The 21,260-nt window shown below is 39.4% G+C and overlaps 1 protein-coding gene across 4 annotated transcripts in view; it reads left to right on the forward strand.

Moving 5' to 3' along the window:
- The window catches only part of PACSIN2 (protein kinase C and casein kinase substrate in neurons 2), a 42,350-nt gene extending 22,098 nt beyond the window's left edge, over positions 1 to 20,252 (forward strand). For 2 of the 4 annotated variants that reach the window (XM_051772421.1, XM_051772422.1), the window contains exons 3-11: positions 7,380 to 7,536; positions 8,244 to 8,479; positions 9,110 to 9,265; positions 10,255 to 10,430; positions 10,866 to 10,986; positions 12,851 to 12,975; positions 13,641 to 13,757; positions 14,749 to 14,945; positions 18,407 to 20,252. In XM_051772421.1, the coding sequence (XP_051628381.1) occupies positions 7,380 to 7,536; positions 8,244 to 8,479; positions 9,110 to 9,265; positions 10,255 to 10,430; positions 10,866 to 10,986; positions 12,851 to 12,975; positions 13,641 to 13,757; positions 14,749 to 14,945; positions 18,407 to 18,519 (1,398 nt within the window). In that variant the 3' untranslated portion in view covers positions 18,520 to 20,252. The remainder of the gene's footprint in view (positions 1 to 7,379; positions 7,537 to 8,243; positions 8,480 to 9,109; positions 9,266 to 10,254; positions 10,431 to 10,865; positions 10,987 to 12,850; positions 12,976 to 13,640; positions 13,758 to 14,748; positions 14,946 to 18,406) is intronic. The other 2 variants (XM_051772423.1, XM_051772424.1) reach the window with 2 other exon arrangements.
- The last annotated feature ends 1,008 nt before the right edge of the window (positions 20,253 to 21,260 follow it).

A 21,260-nucleotide genomic window follows, 5' to 3' on the forward strand; every position in this document is an offset into this window, starting at 1 on the left:
CTGTACCAAGCTGGTGTCTTCCAAATTATCGTGTCTGGAAACTTAAAAGATGAGGGAATGAGACTGGGAATTCTGTAAATTCTGCATGATGATGTTTGGACAAATGTGAATTAAATCCAATAAAGGATGATCAGAAATGGCAATTAGCCTAAATTAGGACCTTCATGAAGGAATTGATACCCCCTCTGCCCCCCTGCAGAGCTGCCTCCAGCTCTGGGGGCCCAGCAAAGCAAGGACATGGAGCTGTGGGAGAGAGTCCAGAGGAGGGACACCAAGGTGATCAGAGGGATGGAGCAGCTCTGCTGGGAGGAAAGGCTGGGAGAGCTGGGATTGTGAGAAGAGAAGCTTTGGGGGAACCTAATTGTGGCCTTCCAGAACCTGAAGGGAGCCCACAAGGAAGATGGAGAGAGACTATTTCCAAGGGCCTGGAGTGACAGGACAAGGGGGAATGGCTTCAAACTGACAGAGAGGAGGTTTAGATTGGATATTGGGGAGAAATTCTTCCCTGTGAGGGTAGGGAGGCCCTGGCACAGGTTGCCCAGAGGAGCTGTGGCTACCCCATCCCTGGGAGTGTTCCAGGCCAGGTTGGATGGGGCTCTGAGCACCCTGGGCTAGTGGAAGGTGTCCCTGCCCATGGCACACTACAATGGCAGGAGGTTGGAACTACAGGATCATTCAGGTCCCTTCCAACCCAACCCATTCCATGATTCTGTGATGCTTCTGGTTTGGAGTCATCTTTCCAAATTATATTTGACTGAATTTTAGTCTAAACCGTGTCCATTTCCTTATGTTCTGAATTGGTTGTTTTCTCTCTGAAGGTTGCAACTTTGAATTACAGTCTTAATCTTTCTGGAAAGGGATAACTAAACAGCTCTGATCAGTGTGGCTTTTTTGACTTGATTAGAAAGGATGTGGTGCCTCTGGAATGCCAGCTGAGTCCTTCATGCCTCGGGTCACAAGAAGTAAAGAACTCTTAATCAATTGGGAGGTTGTTTTGTTACCGCAGACTGTCATCTACACTCTTTTGTTAGAGGTTTTTTAAGATATTTGACACCATAGGTTTTTCCTTTGTTTTCAGAGTCAGCTTGCAGTTTGTTAAAAGCCACCTTGCTGTGTTTCACTGCCACAGCTGAAAGCAGTGAGTGTATTTAAACTTGGCCGTGGCACAGAAGAGACAGCCTGGCAGGGTGAGCTTTTGAGTTTGTTCCCTCAGACTCCAAAATAGCTCAGATTTATTTACCTTTGGAGTGTGCTGCAAAGGCCATCTTTTTCTTGAAAGGCATTTAGGAAAGTGTGAGGTGGCTGGGTGTGGGACCCATCTAAAGAACTGACTGTGAAAACTCTCTTTTCCCTAGTGCAGATCTTTTGAAACTAAACCAGTTTTAGTTCTTGAAAGTTGATGTTCTATTGAGCTGTGAGAACTGTACTTAATAAAATGTTAAGAACCAAGTTTTTGTCATTGCTGTTGAAAATTTCATATAACATTGTCTTTAGGAAATAAACCACTTGGTTCTCTGTTGGTTTTCTGGCTCTAGAAGGCTTTGTTTTCTTGGGAACTGCCACTGAGAGTTAAGCTCAATGCTTGAAATCCAATACAAATAGTAACTTTGTTTAAAGGTTAATATTTTTTATTACAACATAGATGTTATCAGATTCTGATTTGTGGCTGGGAAATAGTTGTCTTGTTGAAAGGGAACGGGAGAAGTTGCTGTTTGGATTTGTGTTCTTGCTGATGGCTCAGACCTAGCAGTCAAAATATGTTGGGAGGACAAGGCTTAGGCAGAGGTGGTATCTTGTATCAGAACAGCTGATAGGACTGAAAAAATTAGGCTTTCAGAATTATACATGTTTGTGAAAGCTGCTACTATTTCCATTTCATGCTAAACAATTAAATTGAAGGGGTTTTATTTTCCTATTTGGTTACCCCAAGCTACTACTTAAAGGTTTTTTGTCTTCTAGCAGGATGATAAATCCTTTTCAGGAGAACAAATCCTTTTCTTTTCCTCTAACTCATCCAGGTGTTTACTAAATAAAAGTACTTTAGGAGTCAGAGAATTTCGTACATGTTTTGATAAAGGTTGCTTAGAGAGCAAGGAATTGCAAAACAATAAGAAAAGACTTTCTGAAAGGTAATTCCCACAACAACAGTGAAGGATTTCATCAAAGTTTCAGTTGTAGTAATGTCTTAATTTACTTCAGAAATGGAAACTTTTCTCCCTTTATTTAATTGTCTGTCAAGCCTCGGTGTACCTTGTTGTGTCTGGTTAAGGTCATAACTCTCTGGGTGCAGAAATTCTAAAGACTGAGGACAATCTTGTTGATGTGCAGGAATTCCTTCATCTGTGTTACTTGGCTGACAGGGATGATGTACTTTGGGTAATCAAAGGTCATTGCTGGTACCCTGAAGCAGGGTGGCACTAAGTTTTCCAAGGGAAAGTGGAAAATTTGCAAACCCCATGTGCAATTTGAAACCCTTTGCATTTCTTTCTCATCTATAATATGAACTCTAAGCATTTGCAAGACTGCTGTAAATGCAAATCTCAGTTTGTCATGATCATTCCTGCTACTTTCTGCATCCAAAAATAAAATTGAGTTAGTGAAACACAAGCAGTGGACAAACCTCTTGGCCTTGTTCTGCTGGAGCAGTTTTGAAATGCACATGAAAGAATTTGGGGTGTTAATAATGACCAAAATGCATCCTAAAATTTGCTTTCTATTAAGCTCCAGCCTTATGCTTGCTAATCACTGTTATGGACATATTAAAAATGCCTTGGGCAAGATGAGACCAGTGCTGTTGTTCACTTACCTACCTGTGGAGGTAAGAAAGCCCCTGAGTAAGTGCTCCTAGAGATCAAAGTGCAAGTGTCTGCATATCTTGCAAGGTAAGACATCAAAAGGAACAGCTCCCCAGCCTGTGGAATCACTTGTTTTTAATGAGCTGTGGGTTCCTCACAGACTGTGTGGGACTCCCACCCTGGATGTGCATCCTTATCTCCCTTGTTTTCTGCTCCCTCAGCAACAGGAGCCCCAGTGACTGCAGGGCTGTTTGGCTGCCCTGGGGAAACACCTCCTGCCCCCCCCAAATAGTCACTGTGGAGAGCTGCTAAACTGGGATTGTTTGAGTGCTGGGAGGGATTCCCTTGGAGCACAGGGCCTGGTGTGCCTTTGGAAGTGCTGAACGTGTCCTGAAGTATTTTCTGGGAATGCACCAGCAATACAAGGTTTTCAACCTCAGAAAGTGGGAGTTGATCCCATATGTAGTGTGGGTGAGTCAAATTTGATGTCCTGTGCTTCGTTCCTGCTGCTGTCAGCCAGGGGCTGCACGAGGCAACTCTTGAGGGGGGAAATGTGTTGGATGCAGGGAAATTGGGGGAGAAATTCCCAAAACTCACTCTTGAATGTTGAAAATTGTTCCTGTGTTGAGGGACTTCAGTTCCTTGTCAATGAGTGCTTTTTGCTGATGGAGCAGACTGCTCCTGTTTGCCTTTTTTCATTTTAAAAATATTTGGGCTCTGCAATAGTAGATTCCTGTCACATATGCATTTTTTAATCTCCTCCTAACATTGAGCAACATAATGTTTTCCATTTCTATTGCCAGGTATTTGCTTACTGGTGTATTTGGCTGTAGGTTTTGTGGGTTTAAGAGCTTCCTCGGGACTTTTCTTGTAAATTCATATGGGTAAACTTGCAAAACTTACTCAGAGCTAGTGCTCATAGGTACTTGGACTGTGCATGTGCTAAATATGCAGCAAGATAATTGTATTTTATTTATAAAACCACACAGTGTTATAGATGTTGGTTGGAATGTTTGGAAACTTCCCCTTTGACGCAGCTGGAAAGAAATTTTACTCCTGGTCTAAATGGAATGCTGGAAGTAGTGTTAGGCCATCAGTGTGCGTGGGTTTGACTGTGAACCCTCAAAGCTTATTATTCTTTTTCCTGCCTATGAGTACTTGTCCCTAAAAATACCCTTGTTTTACCCTGTGCAGACTGACTATCTTTCAAATTATTCCAGTTCATAAAGGCCAACTTGTCATGAATAAGCGGAAAAAGGAGTTGACATCAAATCTTTCTTCAGGCACTTGCAACTCCTGAAATATTTGTGGTTATAACAATTATCATGATATACTAGAATTCACTACCAGGAGAGTAGCAGTAGCTGAACATTTGAGACCTTCTGGGCTGCCAACAAATTAAAATACTCTTGTTTTTTTCATTCAGTGTACCAGAAAAACCTGCAGAGGGTGTTTAACTCTATATAGGCTTTTATGCTGCTCTGTGAAAGTGCCTTTAAAAAGAAAAAGAGTCTGTTATTGAGGTAGAGGAGCCTAAATAATTTAAGACTCTCCCTTTGTGTTTAGTGCTGTAAAATAAAGAGGTTGTAAACTCTTAAATATTCCCACTAGAGATCATATCAATTACAGTGCTTACCTGCAGGATCAACTAAGGCTTATTAGTAGCAAAGCTCAGTATTTTGAAAAAGGGGAAACTGGTTAATTCAGCTTAGAAAAGGTGGGGAGAGACACAAAACTATGAATCGCAATTTTCACAGAATTCAGTGACTCACTGAGTCTGTCAAAAGAGTGACCCTTACAGTGGTATTTTTAAGCAATAAACTCTTGGGGCTATTTCCTTTTGAAATGTTTCTGACAAACTAAGGGTGAAGAACAGCTGAGTTTGGTATCATGTAATAAACTCTCAGATGGATTTAATGTTGGTGCTAAAATGAAAGGGGGATATAGTTTGTAAGCATTTCTTTTTCTTCTGGAAACAGTCAGAAGCTTTATACTCTTGCACTTTCCCTTCCTGAAACAAATATCCTATTTGTAGGACAAGGAAGCTTCAAGGTTCAGTTGTCTGCTGTCTGTTCAACTGGAAATAACCCAATGCTCAGAATAATCAGAAAATTATTCTAAGTAGCAAAAATTATTCTAACTAGCAAAATCATATATTTTCATGTATTGATCAGGGCTAATGGAGAAATCTGCAAAATTGGAAGGCATCTGAAAATTATGTAAATGTGGCTCTGACAGAAACAAAGAAACACAGGATTTCTTTGTTTGGTTTTGTTCCTGCTCAGTTGCTACTAATAAAAGAATTTATCATTTTTGCTTTAGCTCAAATACTTCTCATGAAGGGGAAGGGGGAAGTCTTGCAGAATGTTTGCCTTCTACCCCAGAAGCTGGAGAAAATAGTCTTGAATAAAACAATGTATTGTTTCTCTGATTCAGGGTGTCTTTAATGTGTTTGTAGGTTTTTAATTTAATTATTTTAACTTATAGATAATTAACTCGGTAGTTCCTTGGCCACATAAAGACTGGAATTCTTTTCCTTTTACTGTGGTTTAAAGACCTTGTGTTCTCCTACCTCTCACTCTGCCTGCAGCAGTGACAGGCTGCACATTCCACTTCTCAGAAATGTGTCATTGCAGTGTCCACAACTTAAAATGCAGGGTTTTTTTGCTTGGTTTATTCCACTAGGTATTTAAAATGTTACATGCCAAGTTACATAACTTATGTTCTCTGTCATGGGACACAGAAAAACGTTCTATCTCCAAAATTCTGGCATTCCTCAGAGGGCAAATATTAGTGTAAAAGGCTTTCTTTGCAATAGTAGGTTATTTTCTGGTATTGCAGGCCTGGTTCCCCTTTATACTGGTTCTGACCTGGGATGCTTAGTTCCCTCGGTCCCCCTGTGGAGTGAATTATCTGTGAATTATCTGCAGGCAACTCTTTAAAGGTGCAATAATAGCAGACAGACCATAATAGGTGAGATAATTCACTTCTCTGAATACCTGCCTGGAATTTGGCCAAGTGCTGGATGTTACCACGGGGTTAGAGTTGGCTCAGACAATGCAAAATGAAAGGATTAAATACCCCACAAGGCAGCCAGCTCTCCTTCAATATTAGCATTTAAAATGCTAATTAAATAGTGAGAATTTATGGAAGGAAATGTTGGTGCTGGAGTCATAAATCCCTGGGCACATAACAGGAGACACAAATTGATGCTAATATAAGGCCTCAGTAGTTGTGCCAAGTCAACATAACCTGTTTTTTGACTGTGGACCTACAGCTGGAGTAATCTGGATTTGTCTTCCATTACAAAGGCTTTAGGAAGTATTCTTTGAGGTACTTCATGTCCTTAATGTTTTGATTACCTATGTATATTGTGTTTGTAAGGGAACAGTGTTTGAAACTGCCTGTTCTCAGTTTTTATTTCTCCTGAAAAGGAGAGGTTATTTTTCATGCTTTCTTGTTAATAATGCAATCTGTTGACATGGATGCACTGACCATCCTGATTTTTGGTGTCAGCTGCTTTGTGATGCTGGGACCTTCTTATCTTCAATTATTGTGTGCAGTTCTTTACAGGGTTTACACAAATCAGTGACTGCCAACTAATGCTTTACTTAGGTGCTGCCTGAACTTCCTTGATCTGTTGAAATGGATCTAATCCAACCCAAAAAACATCCTCAAAGGAATTCCTTGAGGCCACTGTCTAAAAGAGTTGGGTTTGTCCTGTCATTGATGGGTTTAATTTTATTTATCTCCCCAGCTTTAATGAGGAGTCCCAACATATATCTGTATTTATCAGTACAGTCACTTATTTTCCCAGCAATTAATAAAGAGCTTTTTTCCATTTAAGAGCATTTCCCTATATACCATTTTCATCAGAATGTACATCTGCTGACAAAATTCTGAATAAATGTCAGCCTAAAAGCTGGATGTTCTTCTGTGTGTCAGATGTGGAGCAGATATGATTCAAATGTAAAAATGACTACCATGCTTTGAGTATTTGAATGTTTCATTCACTGCTAATCTTTATTTTTCAGTCAGGTGGTTTGGGGCAGATAAGAAACTGGCTGTGACATTTAACAGGCTGTGCAAGTTCTTTTAACAGTTCTTAGGTTTTGTTTAATGTTTACAAAAGCCAACCTGAGTGACCTTGAATTCAGTGGAAATATTACTCTGGGAGCAGTATGATGCTTTTTTTTTCCCCTTCAGTCATCTAGATTAGTTATTCCATGTGCACAAGAATGAAAGGAGAGTGTTAATTATGTAATGGATACTCATTGTACAGTGTGCATTTTTCTCCATGTCTTCATTCTGTATCCTCCTGCATTGCAGGACTAATAAAAATATAAAAAAACTTTCACTTCTAAAATTTTCATTTTCAAAATTACCAACCTTTTTTTTTTACAGGAGAACTTGTGGCCTTTGTTTTATTGTTGCAGTTGGGTTTTAAGATAATTTAACCTTCTGCTATAACTGATTAATTCCTGCTAGATTTTCTTACTCTCATTGAACAGTGTTTGTGTTAATTAGAGATTCATCTCCTTTTCAGAGCTTTGAAGCAGGAATTGAGTGTTGGTCTCTTTGCAGGTTGGGAATTACAAGAGGACAGTAAAAAGGATTGATGATGGTCACAGACTTTGCAATGACCTCATGAATTGTATCCATGAACGGGCACGGATAGAGAAGGTCTATGCTCAGCAGCTCACAGAATGGGCTAAAAGGTGGAAACAACTTGTGGAAAAAGGTAATTCCTTCTGATTCTGAGCTCTGAAAACTTTCCCCAATGGAAAAAAAAATGTTTCTGTATGTCCTTGTTTTGGTAAGTACAAATATTGCACTTTTTAGCCTATAGTGGAGTCCTTGCAAGAGGCTCAGTAATGTGACAAGTGACCAAGCTTTTCTTGATAAAAAAACCAACCAAAGCCCTGCTATTTTGCAAGTTTGCTTGTTCCTTACTGAAGCAGATGAATCTTGCCTCCAGTACTGAGGTATGTTTTAGAAAACTAACTGTTTCTAGATAACTAATAGTAGAGAACACGGTTTGAAAAGGGATTCTGAATAATAAGGGGTCACTGGTTGTGGGGAAAAGACTAGTATTGATCTAATAAGACTAAGTTTAATATATTTGAATATATTCTGCCAGAGTTTGTCCTTTCATGGTTATCTGGGCTTCAAAAAGCATGTTGAGAAATGGAAGGCAGTTCAAAGGTGGAATACTGAGAATTGTGGCACAGGGAGAAGGGCTCCAGACTGAATGAATATTCAGTTTTCTGGCATAAATTTTGAAATATTCTAAATTCCTATGAAAAAACCCTGTTGCCTTTTTCTAGGTTTGCATCAGTATTGCTGTTTAGAAGTGAATATAAGTGAATAGTTTGAGGTAGTTTCTTGGGAATATAAGTTCCATGTGGGTGGTGGTTACTGAGAAATGACACTTTCTGTTGTGTTTAGGCCCACAGTATGGAACAGTAGAAAGGGCTTGGTGTGCTTTTATGTCAGAAGCTGAAAAAGTGAGTGAACTACATCTAGAAGTGAAAGGTTCACTGATGAATGAAGATTTTGAAAAAATCAAGAACTGGCAGAAGGAAGCCTTTCATAAGCAAATGATGGGAGGATTTAAGGAAACCAAAGAAGCAGAAGATGGATTTAGGAAAGCTCAGAAACCCTGGGCAAAAAAGCTGAAAGAGGTACAGCAGTAGATTATGTATTAGATATCCTGTGTTATGATATACTAATGTATCAAATCTCTATAAGGGAGTAAACTCCCTGTTCTCTCTGCTGGACCCTCCTTTCTCAAAAAGATCTCTTGCTTTCTGTCCTCTTCTGAAAATAAGCATTTTTCTTTTGGTCTCTCCTAATCTGGAAAAAGTGGGATTTAAGCTGTCACTTAAACAGTATCTGATTTCCTGCATTTGAAAGTTATGAGTTGCTCAAAGAAATGAGCAGGGGAAATACGTTTGTATTTTGGGGGGTTTCTTTCCCTGTCATGTAACATAACAGGTTTGTAGGGGAGCAGGAGAATGTGGGCATGAGGAAAAACATTCAGTTGGGGACTTTCTGTAAACCTTTTGTTGAGTCTGTTCAACACTTCTCTAAACAGTATGAGTGACATTCCTTGTGTGGTGAGAGAATGCTGCAATAATTTCCTTGTGTTGATTCCTTGGCCTAAAGGAAAAAACAAATCCCCCCCAGGAAAGAAAGAACATCCTGAAACAAAACCTGACACTTCTTTCGTTGCATCATGATTTTAAGGCTAAAAAGTAGTTGATGTTTGCTGTCTGCTGTCCCAGATGCAAATACTTAACTCTGCTTTGTAGGTGGAAGCTGCAAAGAAGGCCTACCATGCAGCCTGCAAGGAGGAGAAACTGGCCATCTCCAGGGAAACAAACAGCAAAGCTGACCCAGCACTAAATCCTGAGCAGCTGAAGAAGTTACAGGACAAAGTGGAGAGAAGCAAACAAGATGTGCTAAAGGTATCCTGTGTGCTGGCATACTTTTTAACCCCCAGCTTGTGCATATTTAAGCTTTTTTTTTCCCTCCTGAGTGTGCTGTGAGCAGCAGGGCAGCTCACCTTCAGTACCAAAATTTAGTGTTCTCCCAAGCCTGGGTTGCTGCCAAATTATTTTCCTCTGAAGAATGACTAATGTGTTGCTGCTGTTTCATGTAAGTACTTTCACCTCTGAGCTAAGAATAATAAGCTAGCAAAGTTCTAGGACTCATTTACTAGTGACAACTGAGCTTGGGAGGCTTTGAGATGCTTCAAACTTGCTGATAACATCTAGATATGTTGTCCTTCTTACTGCAGAATGCATTTTTTTTATAAAGTAAGCTTACTTGCTATAAAGTAAGATAGAATTAATTTAAATAAATGCTGCTGTGTTGCCCAGTTTGGTTCAGCTCTTCACTAGGCTGCCACCAAGAGGCTTTTCTAGTGTGACTTTTCTTCAGAGATGTCTTTTTCCTTTGAGGATGCTGTCCTGTGGCCTGGAAGGCTGATGTTCCATGGGGTGGGATCTTTTAATTCCTGTGTGGGGACTATTTCTGTAAATTAGTGCAGAGTCTGAGGTTCTGTCTGTTAACTGAACTCACAGCATATGCAATTCATGTTTACAAGAGTTGATACAACTCACAGTGGACTGTAAATTACTAAAGGAGGAAAGACAATACCTTTAAAGATCTCCAAAGAACTTCAGTAACTTGACTGCCTGCTCTGATTTACTCTTTCCTTTAGTATTACACCAGCATTTGTCATGGTCTGTTAAAAAGCCAGAGAAGAGGCTTTTAGAGCTTTATTGTAATGTTTTGCAGTTGACTTAGATAACTCTCATCATGATCTAATGTACAGTGGTCACGAGAAGAGATTGCAGTTCTGCTCTAACTCTTGGCCATTACTACATGGATGAGTCTGTATTATAAGACTGTAATAAAATACATTGCTAATAGTTTGTTTTTCTGCCCCCAGACAAAAGAAAAGTATGAGAAATCCCTGAAGGAATTAGATAATGCCACTCCTCAGTACATGGAGAACATGGAGCAGGTGTTTGAGCAGTGCCAGCAGTTTGAGGAAAAGCGGCTGCGTTTCTTCCGGGAAGTGTTGCTGGAGGTCCAGAAGCACCTTGACTTGTCCAACGTTGCAAGGTAAAACTGTAAGGCAAATTCTCCTTGGGAAAACTTCTGCCTTAATCCAGAGTCCCAGGGACTTAGCACAAAACCAGTTTCTACTGTAGAAAGGCTTTTAAATTCAAGCAGCTCCAAGGTTGGTGTCAGTAATTTAAATACAGTCCTATGTACATCCTGTTTTTACTGCCACAAGAGTCATAATTCTAAAGTCTGGCAAATAAGGATTTTATGGGTTTGTGAACTCTCAGCAGGTTTACTTGTTGGGCTGCTCTTCCTTTTTTACAGGCAGTTAATAGGTCTGTCAGGCTGTAAAAGTCTGTCTTGCTGTAAGTTGTTCTTTTTTGATACTATTGTGAACTTTGAAATATTAAAAAAAAACCAAACAAAACTGACCAGGGGATTTTCCATGTTTCTAAATGTTATACTGAATTCAAAGACAAATTTGTTTTGCAGTTACAAAAATATTTACCGTGAGCTGGAACAGAACATCAAATCAGCAGATGCTGTTGAAGACTTGAGGTGGTTCAGAGCCAACCAAGGTCCAGGGATGTCAATGAATTGGCCTCAGTTTGAGGTAAGCTCACAGTACCTAAAACCCAGAACTGGTTTGGCTGTTTTTAACTCTTTGCTTTTTGTAATGTTCCTTTCTGGTGTAACTTCAGGCTTCCAACACTGAATTTTTTGTTTCTGCAAGTCAGAGTAGTTTTCTTCTCTTAATTTTCAATTTTAATTCTCATCCTCCAGCTTCTGGAGGGGATTATGTTGGGCACCTATTTATAGAGAAAAGGGGTAACCCAGAAAACTGTAGTGATATTTTTTAAGATAAAGTCATAAGCCATCATTTAATTGGTAACATCTCTGACAGCTGCATGTGTTACCCTTTATGTTTTACTTCTCCCTTTGGTGTCAGACTTGAATTTGAATCTCCTTGCTGTTACCAGGTAATAAGGAGTGAGTGCAGCAAAGACTCTCTGAAAAAGTCTGAACTAAATACTTCAAAATTTGAAAATTGGCATTTAAAATCCAATGCTGCCATATTAAAAAAAAAAAAAGTTCTACCTTTAATTTTAATTGCTGAATGCCATCTTTAAAAGAAAGGGGTTGTTCTAAGCAGTGTTCTGTTAACATAAGTGCAAAGATGTGTCAGTGTAGAGTCGTAGTACTGGGGTATCAAATAGCTGGATTTGGAATGAGTTTGACCAGAATCATGGGTTTGGTTGAAATAATTTCTAGACATTAAATTAATGGAGCGGAAGAATAAACTATTTCACTATTCCCTTATTATAACAGTAATGGAAAATGTCACTTGTTTTTAAAATATTGAGCAACTTTAGAAGGTTTGAGGAAGAAACTCATAATAATACTGCAGAATTTACCTGAAATGCTGAACTAGAGTTAATTCTGTGAGGGGCAATTACCATCCTTTTTCTCAAGCATTATAATTAACAAATTAAACCCTCTTGTTGCTGTTCTCCTAATCAAGTTTTCTCTCATTTACATGCTACAAGGATGACGTAAGTAAAAAAAGTCATGATCAAATGCCTTTGAAATTGCATTGTAAACTGCAAATGTGCATAGGTCAGTGGTCTTTAAACTGTGGTAGCTCAGAAATCCAGTGTCTGTTTTGCAAAGTTAAAATAATGAGGTCTCTCTGAAGAGTTGGCCAGAAAGCACTTTAAACTGGGCTGACTTTGCTACCTGTATAAGCCCAGTAGTAATAGCAAGTCTCAAAACTTTAATTTCCTGTTAAAAGTATGATTTTTATTTTTTTTTTTTACCTTTAATGGTTCTGAGAGGTAACATGTCTCAGCATAGGATAATTTGCTTGCATCCAGTTTGTTCTCTCTTTTATATCATTATGTGCAGCTTGGTTTGCCCTGATGTGTAGGAGTTGTGTTTAAGTCTCATCCTGCCTGTCCATCTGCCTCTGAATGGCTCAAAACATCAAAGAGGGTCTGCAAGTGGCATCATGAGTCTTGTCATTTGTTGATTTGAGCCTTAACTCTCAGAGAGATGGCTTTTTAGCACAATAAATGTCACTAAATCTAGAGAGAAGGACCTCATGGCTCAAATCTTAGGGACAGGAGAAGTGATGCACAGTGAGTTTAAAAAGCAGCTTCTTTGTAGGTCATTCTTGGAGCACTTCGTGAGAAGTAAGCCCTCTCTTATAACACTTTTTAAAATTAAATGTAAGATTTACCTTTTAAAGCCAGATGTCCTGGCACTGTTTGAAACTGTGAGCCCTCAGAGTACATCTTTTTAAGAGCTGCACTGGCCAGCTCTTTTGATTTCTCTAACTGAAACATTAACTCACCTTTTTAATAATTATTGGTACTCTTGTATGGATAGATGTCTGTTCCATAACTCAGTTTGAAATATAAATGTGGTAATTACTTGTTCAATTAAATGTCTCCATCATGTTTTGCATTCCTTGATAGGAGTGGTCTGCAGATCTGAATCGTACCCTCAGTAGAAGAGAAAAGAAGAAGGCTTCTGATGGAGTGACTTTAACTGGTATAAATCAGACAGGAGACCAAGTTTCACAACCTAACAAACACAGCAGGTAGTTTTTTTGTGCCTAAAAAGACTAATTGCCAAAGATTATTATCTATACTAAGCTCTACAGCATCAAAAAGTCGCTGTTCAGTCAAATGATAATTATCTGTGAGCATTTTTAGTGATGTCTCTGCAGTTCACAAGTTAATTTGGGAATTATTCTCAGTTTCACAGTTCTCTGTCCATTGGGAATTGAAGGAAGCCAAGCTTCAGGAGAAAGTGAACTTTCTGTAGCTAACCTGGTAGTCTCTTGCTATCTTCCCATCTCCAGAAAAGACAATTATACTGTGAAATCTTAGCTTGCAAAACAGTCACTTCAGAATTCTGGATGTGATTAATATAAAACTCTTAACATCAGCTGCTCAAAAAAGGAATAAAACTTGCTAAAAAAATTGCACTGCCTTTTATTGCAGGCAGTAGGAAAAAGAAATTATGGTCCATGAAGGATATTTCTAATTGTGGAGGAAATGTGAGACTTTCCAGGCTTTTTTGGGTCTTTATGCTGCACTCAATGGATGTTTGGGGTTTTGTTTATTTTTCTTTTCCTTTATTTTTTTTTTAAATTTGGCTGAAGGAGGGGTCTGCTAAGAAACTGCCTAGTGGGACACCAGTGACAGTGTTCTGCTCTTCCACAGATAGGGTCACCATAATGCTTTTTCTTTTCCAAATTAGCAGTCTTAGTGTCCAGAGTAACACAGTGCAGTCAGTACAATCAAGTTACAATCCCTTTGAAGATGAAGAAGATACTGGGAGTACTGTCAGTGAAAAGGAGGACAATAAGATCAAAAAGTTGGTGAAATGTCGTTTTTGTTTTTGTTTTTGTTTTTTTTCAATTGTTTTCACATTTTGCACTTTCTCTGTCCAGGGTTTCCTATTTTTGGTTTCTTTAACACTCTGCTGGTCAGTGCATGAAGTGTTTTTAAGCAGTTGTGTGAGCAACACTGTGACCTAACTTGTCTTTCCTAACAGATGCCACATCTGTTGCCTTGATCTTTGGTCTGAAACCACTGGGGTTATTGGCAGTTGCTAACAGAACTGCTGTTGCTTTTTCCCCCTTCCTTTACCCCTCCTATGAAATGTTAAAACTGATGTGTTTTTCTAGTGAAACTGCTTCTGGGGCTTTACTCTGTGTCTTCTTGCTGAATAAATCTGCTTTTAAGGTTGCTTTCTTTTTTTGTTTAGGACCTTCTCAAGCAGCTGCCTGTTGCTTCAGTTTACACACTGAGGACACAGCACTCTCTTAAATGGCATGTGCATGCTGGACAGTGAACTTTCCTTTAAATCACAGACTTGTTGCAGTATGATACAATAGAAATACAAGTTTCTTTATTGGTGGATTGCACCATGCAAAAAGTGTTGTAGAGGTGCATAGAGGTTTGGGAGGAAGGTTCTGCAAAGCTATTTAAATGTCTTATCCTAAACCAGATAATTCCTCTCATCTACTACCATTTTACCTTTCTAGAGTAAATAGTCCCATGGATTGTGTAGATTCCTTGATAGAGAAGATTTTGAGTTTGTTGGGAGGTTGTCTTTGATATGTGTCGATTTTGCCTTTTTCTACCTTGGTAAATGTATTATAAGATTTGTTTTGGTTTGGTTTTTTGGGTTTTTTTAATGAGGCATTGTCAGTTAAAGATAGTTGAGGAGAGACCAGAAAGAAAATTTCAAACCTGGGCCTTAGAGTGGAGTTTAAGCTTAATTAGGGGGGCTGATACCTTAGTGATATTTCTACTCTCCTGTTTTAAGAGCAGAAAAGACTAATTGAAAAATTGATTTTCAGCGTGAGCAGCTATGAAAAAAACCAAAGCTACCCCACAGACTGGTCTGATGAGGAGTCCAACAATCCCTTCTCTTCCACTGATGCCAATGGGGACACCAATCCCTTTGATGAGGACACCTCTCCAGCCATGGAGGTGAGAGTACGAGCACTCTACGACTACGAGGGCCAAGAGCAGGATGAGCTCAGCTTCAAAGCTGGTGAGTCAACAACATTATTTATCCAACAGTACTTAATATTAAAAGTATCTTTCAGAATATTTATCAGAAAGGAGAAAGGCTGGGGATTTTTTTTTTCCTCTTCATCTTTTATTTTCTGAACTCACCTGTGTTACAGAAGGAGTTGTATTTCTTTAAAAAGGAGTTTGTGCAGCAGTGAGGGAAGATGTTGGGAAAATCTTTTAACTTTAACAACATAGTGTTGTCAAAATATCAGTGAATAATGCCTAATTTTGTAGCAGAGATAGTGCTTAGTACCCATGTCAGAGATTAGTGTGGTCTTGTAACAGATAGTGCTGACTCCCTGCATTGGTGACTGGTAATCCTGTGTCAGCTGGTGCTTAATCCCTGTATTTACCTATCCCAGTTTATTGTTTACTAGTAAATGTCTTAGTTTTGAGAGCAAAGACAGGGTGTCTGAGCAAAGCTGATAAGAAAAGTGCATCTTGACCTGTCCACAAATTGAGATACTTTCAAGGAGAAGAGATTCATAACAGGATAATTTAGGGAATGGGGAACCAGAGACCCTCAAAAGACCCCTGCTCATATCCAAATAAATCCATGGAAATATTTAGCATATAAGTGAGTATTCCAGAAATGTAATGGATGTGCTAGTTTCATGAATATAACCTGGTTTTTAGACTGCTGGGTGTGCATTTAGGGGGAGAGATCCCTCCTGCACCCAGTGCTGGAATTAAGGAATGTCAGCTTTTTAACCCCCCAAACTGGTTGGAGAGTTTATTCCCCTTTTTTGGGTTGTTTCTAAAGCTGTTTCTCTGAATGTACAACTCCCCTCACAGGATCCTGCCTAACCCTCCTCCCTCCCTAATGGTCCTTCTGAGTAGCTCCTGTTTGGCAGCACTGACTCCTGATCTGGTTGGAATATGTTGGGATGCATCTGTTTGGGATATTCCTTCCTCTGTTAAACAAAATGACCTGCAGAACTGAAAGTCCTCTCTCCTCTTCCTTGGTGGCAGTAACAGCTGCTGCTTTTAGCTGTCTAGAAGTGCCAACCCTACAGAGTTTAGTAGGCAAACCCCTGACTTTTCAGTATTGTAGGCTTCCAGAGTGGAGGAATGGGTTTGTTTGGCCATTAACTGGTTTGAGTTGTGCCCTGATGGAAGCACAGTGGTTACAAAACATCTGTGGAATGCACAGCAACCAAAATGATTCTTCATTCTTCAGGCTTTAACTTCTCCTTTTACTGAGCAGGGCTGGGAAGCAAGTTAATCCTCTGGAAATATATGTGTGTGCTGTGCCTGTGAAGCAGCAGGGTGGCAATCCAAGGGTTTGCAGGAGTCTTCCACTGGCAAAACTATGCAATGTTTATACCCATAAATACAAATAAAGTGCAGGAAGTATGAACTGTGAGATGTAGGTAGATTTAACTTAAAATTAGCTTAATACCTTGGAAAGAACAACATCAAAGTAAATTACAACACCAAATTACGTGGTTGTATCCTAGGAAAGGGGTGGCATTCTAGCCCATGAATCCCCTTACAGACTCTGAATTATAATTAAACTTAGGGTTTTTTGCAGAAGTGTTTGTGTGATAGATTTGCACTGAACTAAAGACTAAGGGGAAAAACTCCTCAGGTCATGTAGGAGCCGGTTTAAAACATCCTCAGTCCTGTGCTCCTGTGTAGGTATCCCCAGACTCCTGAGCAGCTGTCAACAGAGGATTAATGCACTTTAGGGATGGGTTTAAATGTACATGGATATTCCCAGATGGGATTTCCTTGGGTATTCAAAGAATTTGCCTACAGAGTTCTTTGTGGTCACTTCTAGATACGTGTTGTAGAATATCTGTTCTGCATAGTGTCCATTAAATATACTTTAATACATGAAACTCATTTTTGTTAGTGGAATACCTTATACATTTGGTGTTTGGGTTTTTTTTTCCCCTTGGCAAACAATTGTGGAAGGCTTCCAAAGAGGAAGAATAACTTTATTTATATCTTATGAGAGGTTTTATTACATATATATAAAACTATCTACCATATGTCTGTCTTGCCCTGCTGTGGCCCTGCCATGGCTGAGAATAAATATCTACAGTAAATGTTGTCAGAACATGTTATTGTGTGTTCTGTTTTTATCATAGCAGTTGTTTCACTGTAACTGTTGTGCAGATGACACTTTAAAGTGTTAACATTTTCTTAGACCTCCAAGATCACTGAGTTTCCAAGCCCAAGCCTAAATACAAATGCAGCTGCACTGGGTGGGGGGTGTCACTGTCAGTGTGGTTTTATTTTCACCCTTTCACCCTTTATTAACATATTTCACTCTTTATTAATGTGCATTTCATGGAAGCAACAGGCAGGTTTGTAATTGTGCACTCTCTCGTTCTGCAGTGGGAAAAAAATGTCTCCATAAACCAAGTACAGTCAGCAGTGCCAAACTTTGGTTCATAATAACTTTTTGTTATCTGGTAAACATACAAACCAGAGGAGATGAAGCTTTAACCTTTTTTATCTAAGAGAGGAGCTGTAGAAGATGGATGTGTTAGGAAGATTTGATATGAAGCTTGGCAATTTCTGCCAAAGAATTTACATTCTTTAGGCTGGTTCATGTCCTCCTAAATGATACCAAGACTTTATACCATTTGGGACTGTAATAAGTGGTTAATACCTTCATCCTGTATTTCCTGTTGCTAACTAAGGTGAAACACAAATCAGTTTTGTCCAGGGAAACCATTTGACACAGATCATGAGGAAATAATTGTTGCTCAGTGGGGCCTTTTTTACCTGGCTGAGGTGGATGTTCATTTGCTCCTATACAACATCTTGGAGGCTCTCTAATGCCAGAGTATTTCCTGAGGATGTACAAGATAAGATTAGTCAAAACAAAGTTGTATTATAGTTCATAAATGTCTGGACATTCATTTTCAGCTTTTGCTGAGAGCAAACTGTGAGTTACTTAATTTTTGTGGCATTTTCATCCTTATTTCCCATAAGCTCTTAAAAGGATGCATCGACAGCAAGCCTAATGAAACATTTGTTTCACTTGCACTGACATGTGTTGAGGGTTAAAAAATGTAGGATTATTCTAGTTCAGAGGTAGTTGTGTCATCCCCAACTACCTTTGACTGTTCAAACCTTTAAATATTAGGGAGTCTTTGATCTTACAGTGAAATAACACAGTATATAACTTCAAAAGTTAAAAAAAAATTCCATAATCTCTTTGAAACGCCATCAAGGTAATATTTGAGTTTCTAAGTAGCTTGTTTCTTCCTGTTTTCTTATCCCATGTGCAAATCTGTAAGTGATAGATGTTCTCAAGTAGCAAAAGCATGAGGAGCAAAGAAGGGAAGGTTTCTGCTGGGGCCTGTGTTGGGCAGGGGAATAAAACTGGACATGTAGGTAATTGTCATTTATCTTCCTGATGTTACTTAAGATGTTACAGTCTCTTAACAGTTTTCCTTCTTTTTCTTTTCTTTTTTCCAGGGGATGAATTAACTAAGATGGAGAACGAAGATGAGCAGGGTTGGTGCAAAGGGCGCCTGGACAACGGACAAGTGGGGTTATACCCAGCAAACTATGTAGAACCCATCCAGTGACAGAGGACAGAATAAACACAGAGGTGTGCCCAAAGCTCTGCAGGCCTGTACAGTGTATTTAGTTCCAGTGAGAGGAACCTGAATGATGTATAGAATGTATATATTTTTAAAGAAAAGGCGAGAGCTTGAGACAGAAATCATGCTGAATTAAAGGCAAAAAAGTCTGAACCAATAATCTGACATTGCTTTCACAACTTGTGCACAATGTAAAGGAAAAGGGGTTAGGTGGAAAAAATATTATGATAGGAAAAATACTTTTTAAGCTTTTTCTTCCCACATGGTCTGTCATTGTGGATTCTAAACATTTTTGCATTTTCTATGCTTGTGCCTCATCCTACCCTGGGTATGTGGCTTGTGCTCACTTTTGTTTAATCAGTTATTTTAAGTGACCTTCAGTAACTTGCAACTTGAATTTTAAAGATTATTATAGTTAATTTTTTTATTTGTTCTTATCAATGTCTGAAAGATGCAGTATTTTTTTATTTAAATGCCATGTAGTTAAGCACCTTTTTTGTATGCCTGGATTTATCAATGAATACTTAAATTATGACATAGATTTAGTCACCAGCTGACTGAATGAAAACTCCTTCCACGTTGTAGTAATCTCTCTGTGTCGTCAGCATGGCTTGAAGTTGTAAATGGAGTTGTAAAACAAAATACTGTATTTAATAAATATCTGTTACAGAAGGTTATTTGTAGCAGAGGTATCTGCAGGTGTCATGGGTTGGGACTCTGTTATGAATGTTCTTCACGTGGGTTGACACTTGAACTAAGAGTTTTCCATCTGGATCTTAAATGGCATTCAAAAGAAAGATAAATTATGCATAAGCCCCAGAGTAGTAACTATTTCCAGCACATGTTTGCAGGAAAAAAAAAAGGTCCTTTAAACTGCTAATGATTTTTGGGTGATTTGAAATGTTAAATCTGTGAAGGCTAATTTTCTTGAAGAGAGAAGACTGTAAAATAGACTTAAATGCTTTTATTAAGAGCCTGTCTATGTTGTGTATATGTACATATGATTTGATATTCCAGAGTATAAAGAGCATGGCTGTTAGTTATCAAGCCTTTGGATGTCAATAAGATTTAGAACTGTTTTAAGAGTTTAAATTATAGGTATATTTAAATCTGCTTTCCTGCCATATTCATTACTGTACAATAGACAAAGCATCCTGTGATTAGACTTTTCAGAAGTACAGTAAAAACGCACCAATATACTCAAAATCAGTATTTGTGGATAAATGGATGGGTCAGAATATAAAGTAGCTTTAGTCCATATGTGGATTATTGTAGCAGAACACTGTAAAAATCTACATTTGCAGATACAACTTGGCCAGCTGTAATCGTGTCAGATAGTAGCCATTTGTGACATTTAAAACTGGGGTGTAAAATTCCAGCAGATTTGTGTTAAACTCAGTGTCAGGTAAGTAGAGATGCTCTGTTAGGAAGCTACACTGTAATGAAGCTGACAAAGCTTTTTTCAAGGTAACTATAAAACACTGTTTATTAGTCTTGGACTTTGCTTTTCGAGCTTATAGACATATTTAGTCCTCATTTTCAGTGAATCAAAGTGTGCAGGCTTAGGAGGTGGATGTTTGTACATGTCTGTCAAGGAAAACTTGCCACCATGACTGTTCATCCACAGGACGGTCACTGAAGTTGTCAGGAATTACTGGTCTGGGTTCTCTGTATTGTCAAATATTTTAGAAAACAATAAAATCTGTTAATCTCCTGAATACACAGAATGCACCCTTGGCTATTTCAGTGTGTGTGGAAACAGTCTCCTGAAACAAACAATCTGTGCATTGGGGTCCGTCCCGGTGACAGAACCTGCATTGTCTGACAGAGCCACCCAGAGGAGTGTGACAGGCTGGCATTGTGCTCCAACAAAAACAGGGAGGTGCTGTGCACAGGAGTTCTTGGCAAAACATTCCAGCAGAATCTTCGTGGAAGAAGAGGAAAACTGCCTTTTGTGGGTGTGCAGAATGGGCTGTGCTGCTGCTTTCTGTGGTGGTGTCAAGTCTCATGTAGCTGGGGTGAGCACCTAAGCCTTTTCTTTTTTTTTTAAATACTATTCAATTGAATATTTTCTGCCTTCTCTGAGTTTTCTGGCAGTGATTAATGTGGCACTGTTTGTGGTGAATTTTATCTCCTCTCCCCCATCAATGCCGGCTGAACAGCAGATCCCAGAGGGTCATAATCCATGGCACAGGGGCTGGTTGGAGGCAGGGAACTGCTGGGGAGGGTCCAGCAGAGGCTACAGAGGTGGGGAAGGGATTGGAGCATCTCCCTTACAGGGAAAGCTGAGGGAGCTGGGGCTGTTCAGCCTCCAGGAGAGACACTGAGAGGGCCCCCATCCCTGTCTGTCAGTGGGAGGTGTGGGTAGCAGGAGGCTGGAGCCACACCCTCCTCAGTGCAGTAAAACAACAGGCAATGGGCACGACCTGATGCCCAGGAAATTCCACCTGGACATGAGGAAGAGCTTCTTCCCCGTGCAGTGACCAAGCACTGAACAGATTGCCCAGAGAGGGTGTGGAGTGTCCCTCACTGGGATATTCCAGAGCTGTCTGGAAAACCCTGTGCCATGTGCTCTGGGATAGGCCTGCTTGACTGCTGACAAACCACAGGCTGTTTTGAGTGCTTGATGCCCTTATTAGGCTTCATTTCAATGAGAACTTCGGGGAAAAGAGTTGGATTTGGTCAAATGAAAATGCCTGGTTCCATCTTTGCTTTGAGTGTGCTGC

The sequence above is a fragment of the Manacus candei genome, unplaced genomic scaffold (assembly GCF_025592945.1).
Source record: "Manacus candei isolate 608988 ecotype Guabito, Panama unplaced genomic scaffold, ASM2559294v1 h1tg000153l, whole genome shotgun sequence".
Taxonomy (NCBI): domain Eukaryota; kingdom Metazoa; phylum Chordata; class Aves; order Passeriformes; family Pipridae; genus Manacus; species Manacus candei.